The 11,904-nt window shown below is 45.1% G+C and overlaps 1 protein-coding gene across 1 annotated transcript; it reads left to right on the forward strand.

Annotated features, from left to right (window-relative positions):
* Positions 1 to 3,249: 3,249 nt before the first annotated feature.
* On the forward strand, positions 3,250 to 6,223 carry LOC133349275 (actin-binding Rho-activating protein-like). Its single transcript, XM_061562636.1, has one exon. The coding sequence runs from the start codon at positions 3,628 to 3,630 to the stop codon at positions 4,543 to 4,545; it is 918 nt and encodes a 305-aa protein (XP_061418620.1). The 5' UTR covers positions 3,250 to 3,627; the 3' UTR covers positions 4,546 to 6,223.
* Positions 6,224 to 11,904: the final 5,681 nt, after the last annotated feature.

An 11,904-nucleotide genomic window follows, 5' to 3' on the forward strand; every position in this document is an offset into this window, starting at 1 on the left:
TCAAGAAGAAGCACATTAAGGTCCTGGAGTGGCCTAGCCAGTCTCCAGACCTTAATCCCATAGAAAATCTGTGGAGGGAGCTGAAGGTTCGAGTTACCAAACGTCAGCCTCGAAACCTTAATGGCTTGGAGAAGATCTGCAAAGAGGAGTGGGACAAAATCCCTCCTGAGATGTGTGCAAACCTGGTGGCCAACTACAAGAAACGTCTGACCTCTGTGATTGCCAAAAGGGGTTTTGCCACCAAGTACTAAGTCATGTTTTGCAGAGGGGTCAAATACTTATTTCCCTCATTAAAATGCAAATCAATTTATAACATTTTTGACATGCGTTTTTCTGGATTTTGTTGTTGTTATTCTGTCTCTCGCTGTTCAAATAAACCTACCATAAAAATTATAGACTAATAATTTCTTTGTCAGTGGGCAAACGTACAAAATCAGCAGGGGATCAAATACTTTTTTCCCTCACTGTACATACCAAACTGTGTATTACAGGAGAAAAAAACACCATACAGTGCGCTATAAAAACAGGTCAAAGTACCCTTACAACGTAGATGTTCATAACCAATACAATTATAAATATTTGCTTTTGGCTTTGGCATTAAACTGCCACGTGGCCTTTCCCAAAAACAAATATCGATCGTAGCTGTCCTTGCTAATTAATTTGATCTATACATGCACCATCATTGTTCCACCAACACCTCTACGAAGGCAATGGTGGAAATGGCTGCTATCAACGTCCACATGAGAAGCCACTTCGTTGAGCTATTTATGGCCAGGTCGCTTCTGAAAACGAGCTATATAGCTCAGTGGGCCTTGCCTGGTGAAGTTTAAAATAGTTTAAAGTTTAGTTTCATGTGATGTACTTTGAGTTGCTGGGTCATTTAACCACCATATATACAGTGAGGGAAAAAAGTATTTGATCCCCTGCTGATTTTGTACGTTTGCCCACTGACAAAGAAATGATCAGTCTATAATTTAATGGTAGGTTTATTTGAACAGTGAGAGACAGAATAACAACAACAAAATCCAGAAAAACGTAAGTCAAAAATGTTATAAATTGATTTGCATTTTAATGAGGGAAATAAGTATTTGACCCCTCTGCAAAACATGACAAAGTACTTGGTGGCAAAACCCTTGTTGGCAATCACAGAGGTCAGGCGTTCCTTGTAGTTGGCCACCAGGTTTGCACACATCTCAGGAGGGATTTTGTCCCACTCCTCTTTGCAGATCTTCTCCAAGTCATTAAGGTTTCGAGGCTGACGTTTGGCAACTCGAACCTTCATCTCCCTCCACGGATTTTCTATGGGATTAAGGTCTGGAGACTGGCTAGGCCACTCCAGGACCTTAATGTGCTTCTTCTTGAGCCACTCCTTTGTTGCCTTGGCCGTGTGTTTTGAGTAATTGTCATGCTGGAATACCCATCCACGACCCATTTTCAATGCCCTGGCTGAGGGAAGGAGGTTCTCACCCAAGATTTGACGGTACATGGCCCCGTCCATCGTCCCTTTGATGCGGTGAAGTTTTCCTGTCCCCTGAGCAGAAAAACACCCCCAAAGCATAATGTTTACACCTCCATGTTTGACGGTGAGGATGGTGTTCTTGGGGTCATAGGCAGCATTCCTCCTCCGCCAAACACGGCGAGTTGAGTTGATGCCAAAGAGCTCCATTTTGGTCTCATCTGACCACAACACTTTCACCCAGTTGTCCTCTGAATCATTCAGATGTTCATTGGCAAACTGCAGACGGGAAAGTATATGTGCTTTCTTGAGCAGGGGGACCTTGGGGGCACTGCAGGATTTCAGTCCTTCACGGCGTAGTGTGTTACCAACTGTTCTCTTGTTGACTATGGTCCCAGCTACCTTGAGATCATTGACAAGATCCTCCCGTGTAGTTCTGGGCTGATTCCTCACCGTTCTCATGATCATTGCAACTCCACGAGGTGAGATCTTGCATGCAGCCCCAGGCCAAGGGAGATTGACAGTTCTTTTGTGTTTCTTCCATTTGCGAAAAATCGCACCAACTGTTGTCACCTTCTCACCAAGCTGCTTGGCGATGGTCTTGTAGCCCATTCCAGCCTTGTGTAAGTCTACAATCTTGCCCCTGACATCCTTGGAGAGCTCTTTGGTCTTGGCCATGGTGGAGAGTTTGGAATCTGATTGATTGATTGATTGCTTCTGTGAACAGGTGTCTTTTATACAAGTAACAAGCTGAAATTAGGAGCACTCCCGTTAAGAGTGTGCTCCTGATCTCAGCTCGTTACCTGTATAAAAGACACCTGGGATCCAGACATCTTTCTGATTGAGAGGGGGTCAAATACTTATTTCCCTTATTAAAATGCAATCACCACATTCCAAGAAGAAGTATATAAAATCAGCTTATATTTCAACAATATTCTCAAGGCAATGCTGTAAGTTGTAGTTCAGTTGGTAGATAAACATGCTTCCTAATAATGAGACCATAATTTTAATTTTAAAAAATCTATCAGAAATGTAGGCTTGGGTAGGACATGCCTCCAGGATGGATTTTGGCTACTGGTCAAGAATAATTGCAGCAACAATGATAGGAGCGTGTCTGAAAGCACGTCCGCCAAGGAGATGGAGCAATGAAATCAGCTCGTGTACAGGTATTAGCTGGATTATTACAGCACAGCATCGATGGCGGTGGCTTGGGAAGGCCTTCATCGAGTGGCAGATTCACCAGAGGGAATGATGATGATGAGTTGCAATCCTGGCAGGGACCAACTCAACCCCACCGTGTCATCATTAATGCCTGCGGGGTCAGTAATATGAGTAAACTGGGGAGTACAGAGGTTGTCCTATTAATTACATACACTCGTCCTTGCCAGAGACCTGCTACTTGTTAAGAGGCACCAGTGATTGTCGGTGTGGGCACTTTTCACTTTTAAAAATGTCTATTCACAGTTAATATAAAAGCAATTGCAAATTTCAGAGCAATATTTAAAGTTAAATTTGCACTGATGTTTTTTCTTAACGCGTAAATTGCCTGTGGTATGCTTGGAAATTGCGCTTTCCATAACATAAAGAGAGGAAGTCTGCATGCCATTTTTGTCCAGTGCTTCTTTAACCCCACCAACCAATGTCCTAGCTGTGGAACATTGTCTATTTTTGTTCTTGCAGCTTGCAATACGCCTGAAATGTACCATTAGCCTTTGCTTTAAAATAGACCAGGTGCAGGCCAGCCGGGTTATAAATACACGATACAGGGGTCACAGCGATGCCCACAGCTTTGGAACGAGTGTGGGATTAGCAGCACGGCTGAGGAACGTAGATGAGACATTAGTGAGAGGAGCCCTATGCAGGAGGCTGTGGGCAAGAACTTCCAGTGAGATCGGTTGCTTGCGTCCCCTTGGCTCAACAACACAACATTTCGGCAATGAAAAAAACAGTCCTTGCCTTATGCGAGTGTCTAAACCGTAATACTAGAAGGTGAGTTGTATAGTTGTGGACGATTAAACACTTTCCTGGTGATTTAAGAAAACTCAAAGATCTCTGTGGTCAAAATCGGCACGAGAAGGGTAACTTAAGACTGAGTTGGAGCAGCAGGGAGGAGAGGAGACATCTGAATAAAAGCATTCTTTTGAAGTTTTGGTGCCAAATTGAAAATCACAATGATGGAGAAAAAGGACTTCCAAGCCGAGACAAATGCTCTGGGTTTGATTTCTGATCACGTAGAATGTAATACAAATGAAACGAGTGATGTGCCATTAACTGACATGTCTGGAGACATCATTCTTCCATCAAAAAACCATGGTCTCTCAGACGTAACAACGTGCAGAGTTGATGCTGAAGAATCTGAAAACACCCCGAAAGGGGTAGGGAAAGCCATAAGGAAAAATGCGAGCGCGGATAGCACCCCCACACACGAGGCTACACCTGAGGAAGCAATCACCGACGAGCCTCGCTTGTCAACCATTGAGTTGGACGCGCGAGCGAACAAAGACTTCAAAAAATGCAAACACGACGCAACGGAGCGCGGCTTGCAGGGAACGACGCGGAGCCCTTCGACGAACGCCAGCGACGCCGCGAAAGGCGACACGACGAGAAGGAAAAGCGGCCGCGACGCCAAGGAGCCGGGTCGCACCAGGGTGCCGAACTACGGCGTCGTCGGCGACCTCACCGGCCTCTGGCAGAAGCGCTCGCGCGACCACGTCGACGAGCAGCGGCTGAACCCGTTCAGCGGGGACTTCGACTTCGAGCACGCCATGGCGGTGCGGGCGCGCAAGGGCGAGCAGGGCTACGGCCGCCCGCTGGACGGCACGGCCACGGCGGAGCGGGGCCGGCGGGCCCAGCGCCACGTGCTGCGCGAGGTGGACGAGATGGTGCTCATCATCGGCGAAGTGGGCGTTCGCGGCGAAGACGGGCGCGCGCGCGTCACCTTCGGGCGCCTCTTCGAGCGCTACGTGCGCGTCTCGGACAAGGTGGTCGGCATTCTGCTGCGTGCTCGCAAGCACGGCCACGTGCACTTCGAGGGCGAGATGCTGTGGCAGGGGCAGGACGACGGCGTCGTGATCACGCTGCTCGCGTGACCGAGCTCGGGGTCGGGGTCCAACTGGAGTGCCCCCGGCTGATGGGAGCGAGTCGTGGGTCGTCTGTGTGAAGCCGCCAAGCGAACACTGGGACGGGGCCGCGTGTTTTATATTCACTCTGTGTGTATTTGGAAACAGTGCTTTGTAAAATGATCAGGCTGACATTCGTGTTGCTTTTCAGCTCGCCTTGACAGTAATCTTGATTTAGTTCATGGTTAATTTAATTAAGCTAAACAATTTATATTTTACCAGGTAAGGCTCAACTGAGCTACAGAGCTCCTTTTCAGAAGTGACCTGGCCACACATGATAGCTTAACGAAGTGGCTTATCACGTGAAAATGTATAGCAGCCAAATACTCTAAACGCACGTTGACTCGAAATGTGGAAGGAAAAACCGGAGGACCCGGAGAAAAATCCATGCGACCACGGGGAGAACATGCACACTCCAAATATACAGGCTGTCAGGTCGGGATCGATCCCACAAACTCCTGCATAACAGGCGAGGTAGTTAACATCTTGCCACTGTGGCGCCCAATTTACTGAAACTGCACAAAATACCATTAACTGTCAATAGTTTTGAGTTTCATGACCCCAGACAATTCCACAACCGTCTCTTTACGTGGCTAAGAATGAATTGACAACGAATGAAACTTTATTGCCATTGTAATTATTGTAAATTACATACAATAAGTATAACAATATTTAACAGTACAATTTGTATTCATATAGTGTATAAATGAAACTGCATTTCAAAATGTTGTACATAAATTTGGGCCGTGATTGAATGAATGAGTGAACGAGTCAATGAATGAATGAATGAGTGAACGAGTCAATGAATGAATGAGTGAACGAGTCAATGAATGAATGAGCTATGGCCCCACTCAGGCCTCGATGGGACTATAAGTGTCGTCTTCAAGGGAGACAGAAAGGAATTCAGAGAGTTGTATTTATTTGTCTCTTCCTAAATTATTTAACCTCGAACATCCCTCGAGGTCGAACATCTCATTACAAGGGTGCCCAGGGTGTCATATGACACACGCATTGTAAACAAATAAAGACGCGTAGGCAAACATCTTAAATGTATAAATTATGCAGAATGTATTTATACAATGTTGCATTCATTTGTAGTTGTATGTACTTCGTAAAGTGACATACTGAAGAAAAGTTGAATCCCCATACAATTTGGAATGCCCCGTCACTGTAAGACAGGCTTCATGGAGCCACACACATGTTGGCAATTAGCTCTGGAATGTGCCACTCTTTCTTGTGGCGGTGTTAGTGATTGCACTTCCTATTTTGCAGTCTCCACCACAGGCAGAACCAATAACATCAATCTACTTGCTCGTTCTGTGCTGGGAAATTTTCATAATACGAACTACGTCTTTCAAATTCTGTACTCTGAAGTCTGTCAGAATTGCAGTGTATTTTAATGCTGTTTTACAGAGTTAAACTGACCTTACAAGGCTACGTGTCTCTTGTCATTGACTGTAGTTTTTGTGTGTACAATAAATATGACTGTTATTTAATTTGACTTTTAAAATAGTTTTTATCAGTGTTTTGAAAGTGCCCTTCATAACAACTTGGCCACCACCCGTTGTGGTGGTTGGGTGGGTCAGGGATCAGATGGTATCACCACTGAGTTAATCTGTCCAAATCCAGGCAGCTACTGGTAATTAAACCAGTTTCTCAAGTATAGCGAATGTGAGGCCACCAATAACATATTTCATTGCATTTGTTTTTTCAGTTGATGTGGCAAATTCCAGCCTTGATAATTATTTTTTTTGTAAGTGCCTCTATAGCTGGGCAGGTTGGAGAGTCCAGTGCTCATGGTGTGAATAGCAGGCGACTGAATGGGCCTCTGTAGTCGTTCTGAGATATCACCTTTCAGTGACTCTTGTAACATGGGGCGACAGCTCTGAATGGACATTTCTGCATCTCGTGACAATATGCCGATGATCGCAATTTGGAATATAAATGGAATATAAAACAAAAATTACTTTCCAAACAGAGTGTGATGTTAGATTGTTGGTGAATGGCCAGCCAGAACACTCCATTTTGGTGGAGCTAATGCAAAAAAAACTATTTGACAGAGCCCTCCACCAAACTTCAATGGCCCTCTACCAACAAATGAATCAGATCCACAATGAGTGGGAATGCCCTTGCAGGCACCTCAGACTTAATATGGTCAACACAAGAAAACCCCGTGTCATTTACTCATTTATCGCACATTCTATCAAAGTGATGTATACGCATTATATTATCTTGTTGATCAGTTAGTCCGTATTTCTGCTTTTCTGTGCCTCGAGCAATTTTTTTATTTTTCTGCAATTGAGCACAGATGGAAACTTTGTTGACCGAATGCAGTTGTGTTCCCACTCATGAATTCCGCACGCAGCCACACATTGGCTTGACTCTCTCTCTGCTCAGTTGCTATTTATGGCATCTGTAAACAAAGCTGAATGCTATTTGGAAGAGTGATAGACAACTGGAAGGGAAGGGGAATATTTCCACTTCACAATTATTATGAGACAAACTAGTTATGGAAACAATGCGACAGGCAAAGTGTTAAATTAACCTTCACTGACACATCGGACGGCACACGTTACAAACTATTTAGAGGAGAGATGCCTGGGATATTTTCCGCTGTGCTCCACATACGTTCAATGTGCAATACATTCTACCACAGCAAAACATTGTCCGTGACCTATTTCGAATGCAACCTTCACTGTTTATGCACTGCAAGCTGTTTTCAACAGAAACCATTAATGTCAATTCGCCTATCCGCACAACTCTCCAGTTTCAAACAGCAGGAGTGCTCCTTTGGAACACGCCGTGACTATAGTTTACAGGTCCGTAATAGCTACGGAATTCCTACGGGCGAATGCAAGCAGGGGGAAAAATGTGTTTCATGTGCACTTAAGCAACAGCACATAGATGTTGTACAATGTTGTCTTGTTGCACTGGATACATTTCACAGTGTCCGTGGAGGTGTTTTGCCTATACCAAATACAGCAGTGATTGTTTAATTGGTAAAACTCATTAAACAAGCGCTGCTGTATTTGCTTATGATAACAAGTACATTTAAGCTGGTAGAGTTAGCATGCTTTAACAAATACTGCGTGAAAAATAAAGCATTGAATGATAATACCTATAGGCCCATAGTCTGATGAACATACATGTACAGTAAGTATATATTTTGGTGGTTAAATATAAATAAGATTTCATTTTTCATGAGAATGGGTTTATCCCTTTTCTCTGGCAACAAAACGGGTGTTGAGATGTTCATCTCAATGACTCTGAAAAGTTTGATTTCCCTCCAACATTAAAGTCATAAATGTCGCCCGAGTCAATCGAGCTTTGGCTTCTGACGTTCTCGTCAGTATTTCGACTCCGTTGTCAAGTTTGGGGAGCTCAACAGCGTGACATTGACCAGCTCGCGCCAGACAGGGAACCAACCACCACCTTCTCCAACCATTATATAAACGGAGTGGTAGCTTCTACAATCTCTCATTTACTTGATACAGCTGTCGTGGCTGTGATGGTACCACCTGAAGACGGAAGCTTGTGTTGCCTCCGAAACGTCGTGATTTTTATTTTATTTTACTTTTTAATGTTTTTTACCTACGTGACTTTACTGGAAAAAACCTAAGAATATGGGAACCAACCAATCCGTAAATATCACCAAGAGATGGCTCACAGCTATGTTCACGTACATCTAAAAACAACTTACACCGTCCATGCGTGGAATTTGGCATCACCTACAAATTTTGAGATCGTACTATATGTTCATAAGCCTCTTTGTGGCACAAAGATAAATGTGAGTACTTTGTGTGATGTCGTGGTGGTTTGCGGCGATTGATTAAACAAAGTCGTAGGTAAAACTAAACTACAAACGAAACTATTTTTAGCTCTCGGGATTATTTTCAGGAGCGACCTGGCCACAAATGATAGGTCATTGAAGAGGCTTATCGAAGAGGTTCATCACGTGGAAATATATAGCAGCCAAATACTCTAAAAGCATGTGTCTAAATGTGGAGGGGGGGAAATCGGAGGACACGGAGAAAAATCCACGCGACCACGTGGAGAATATGCAAACTCCAAATATACAGGCATCAGGGTCGGAATTGAACCCACGGCCTCCTGTAAACCAGGCAAGGTAGTTAACATCTTGCCATCGTTAAGGTATGTAATGCCACAGCGCACAGTGGACGCTGTGATATCACACTGCACAGAAATCACTGTGATGTCACAGAAGGCAGGGTTCAAGCTGGGAAATCACAGTCCACGAGGAACGCGGCGATGTGAAACAAATAGCATGCTGCTATGTCAGCATACAACAAGAATGCAGTGATGTCACCAAGAATCGAGCAAGAGATTATGTCATTGTGCACAGCGCACACAGTGATCTCAGTTCACAGAGCACGTTATGCTGTCACACAAAAATTGGAGCGTGCTGTTACGTCACAGCACAGAGAGAATGCTGCGACATCACAGAGATCACAGCAAGCAGTGATGTCATGGCGCACAGCATGCAATGTCACGGTGCATAGAGAAATCTGTGATATCACAGTGGACAGGGAACGCTGCTCATTGCTGTGACAGGTCCCAAGCTGAATCACCCCCCACATCTCCAGTGATTCCACTCCCCCTTTCGCACCACAACCACACTGCATACAAGGGACATGCAAGACACGATAACAAATATGAATTATCACACGTGTGGTATGATGTGTATACTGTCATCTTCATCGTCATTGTTAACAGCGGTGGGGCAGTCGTTAGCCCACTGCGCTACGCTCCCAGAAACCCGAGTTGGATTCTCATCAGTGGCAAGTAAAATCGTAAAATCTCAGCCGGTCGAATGTGCACTGGTTCTGAACACCACCCCGTCTCCCCTCCTACCCTTCTCATGACTGATTGTGGCGTTTGTGGCTTTGGAGCCATAGAATGCGGGTTAAAGTAGATGCAGCAGCGATGTGGAACTGATCCATGTGCATCTTGAACTTCTTTCGCACCATACGTAGCCAACCGTGCTAATCGGCGGCGCGTAGCTGGAGCTGATGGAGCCAGCCTTGAGCTGCAGATGAAGAACTACCTGAGCCACTCCCCGAAGCTTGAGCCAGCAAAACCAGGGCCACTTCCAAACCCTCCCTTGCTGAAGTTTGCAAAGCGGCTTGCTTGCCACCTTCTGGAAAATATTGGTTACTGCAAGATCATTCTGAAGGCTGCGTTCCGGCACCTGTATTTGGGGCCGCTTTGAATGTAAGGGGCCGTCCATAAATGACGTCACGCGATTTTGGACGATTTTGACCCACCCCTCGTCACACGGCGTCAAATATGACGTCACAAAGCTCTGCCCCCCCCCCCAAAATAATATAAAACATGCTTCAAATCGCTTTAAACTATTGCCATTGTAGTGCGTATTTAATGTGGCGCTGCACTCTGATGTTGTAGAAAACATTTATTAAAAAGTCTATTTAATTAAGTAGAACGTGTTGTCTATATTCATTTAAAGTTGCGCATTTTGATGTAACGTCACATTTCTCACCCCCCCCCCCCTCGTCACACATCGTCACAAATGTCTGACCCCCCCCCCTCGTTTTTGAGGGGAGTCTGACTTTTTGTAACGCCGTGTGACGAGGGGGGGAGGGAGGGTCAAAAATCGGCCAAAATCGCGTGACGTCATTTATGGACGCCCCCTAAGGCAAAACTTAAGTGACTATTCTCAAGTAGGTTACCTGCATTTTTTATTAAAAAAAGAATACGAATGCGAAAAAGAATTAATCATAAAAAAACAAGATACCAAAGTGCTTCAACATGAACGTTTCCGTGAGTGTGTAGTTCTGCTACAAGGATCAGAAACACACGCAAGGCACCACCACTGGAGTGCATGGCATGCCTATTCGTCGTAATCCTATTCTGCACCACACATGGCACACACACCGCACGTACCACTGCGGTACAATGTGGACAAAATAATGCGGTGCAGGTGGCGACATTAACTCATTCCTGGGCTGCGGCTGATATTGAGCACCGCTCACTGGAACGATGTGAACTCCAGGAAAGGCAGTCTAAATTTTAAGAGGTCAAGAAGAGCCATTGGCCGAAACAGCACTTGTGTTTATTTTCTTTTAAGACAGTGTTATTTTCAAATCTGTTGGGTTTTGTAGTTTTATTATTTGTGCTTGTGCACCACTGCCCATGCAGTATCAGCAAATACATTGCATGCATTGCAATGGTAAGGAGGGGCAAGTTGCCTGGGGAGTGGAGCACACAGGTCACAAACAATTTATTGAGTGATCTACACATTGGGGTGTTTAATAATTATCAATTACCGATTCCGAAAGTGAGGAACCTGCCATCGATTCAAGTGGAATGTTCAAAATAAATGCACCGATTGGCACGTGCGCGCGTTCAAAGCGCACGGCAGCCGAAGTCACCGCGTGTCTCAGTTCAAAGTTAAAGGCGCAGCCCTGCTACGTTCTTGTCTTGCTGCTCAAGCCGGCGCTGGCGGAAGAGCCTCCGTTACAATGAGCTCAGGGATACTTCGTCTCACCTTCCACACTGACCACGTGTGTTGCAAGAGGGGTGTGTGGTGCGATGTGTAAACATCGTCACTAGGGAGACAAAGGCGGTCGGGCGTGGTGCTGGCCACCCACCCCCTCGTTGTGCCTTGCTCGCTAACAGCATTTGCCCCAGCAGCCTGTTAAGGCCGTACAAGGAGGGGATCTTTGTAATCATACCCACACTTACACCATCCCCATTACACCATCACAATTATCCCCAATGTTTCAACTGCCTTGCCGGGATATCTAATCCAACTTGTGGACCATTAAGAGTGTATATCCGCCAATGAGCTGTTATACTACAACTCCCATCGTTTCTCAGTTAAACAGGTAAAAATGTTAATTTACAGTATTGCTATAGGCATTTCTATACGTGGGTTAAACGGTTATTCACCAATTGTTTGTGGTTAGCGGTAATTTTAACAACCTTACAGAGTATGATAAGCAATGTCTCCTTCACATATCTGTCTCGACAAAGCCCACTGGCCTCACGGCATTGATTCGCCTCCAGCAAAACCCGTGGACCAGTTTCGACATTCAGCATCTCATCAGCAGAGTATCGGCTTGCTAGAATCAATGCTGATGAACTGCAAGATTGAATCAGCAAGGAAGGACTCACTCTTAATTTAAGAATTGAAGATATGGGTCCTATACCCAGTAACCATGGAACATTGTTGGGCTAAATCTGGCATGAGGCTGGAAGTGTTGACCTGAACATTGACGCCAATGTTGTGTGTTTGCTGGGTAGTTGAATGCAAAATCCCACACACAAACGTCACAATTGTTTTACGAG

This window comes from Lethenteron reissneri, chromosome 29, assembly GCF_015708825.2.
Source record: "Lethenteron reissneri isolate LAM-NWPU_2019-01 chromosome 29, ASM1570882v1, whole genome shotgun sequence".
Classification (NCBI taxonomy): domain Eukaryota; kingdom Metazoa; phylum Chordata; class Hyperoartia; order Petromyzontiformes; family Petromyzontidae; genus Lethenteron; species Lethenteron reissneri.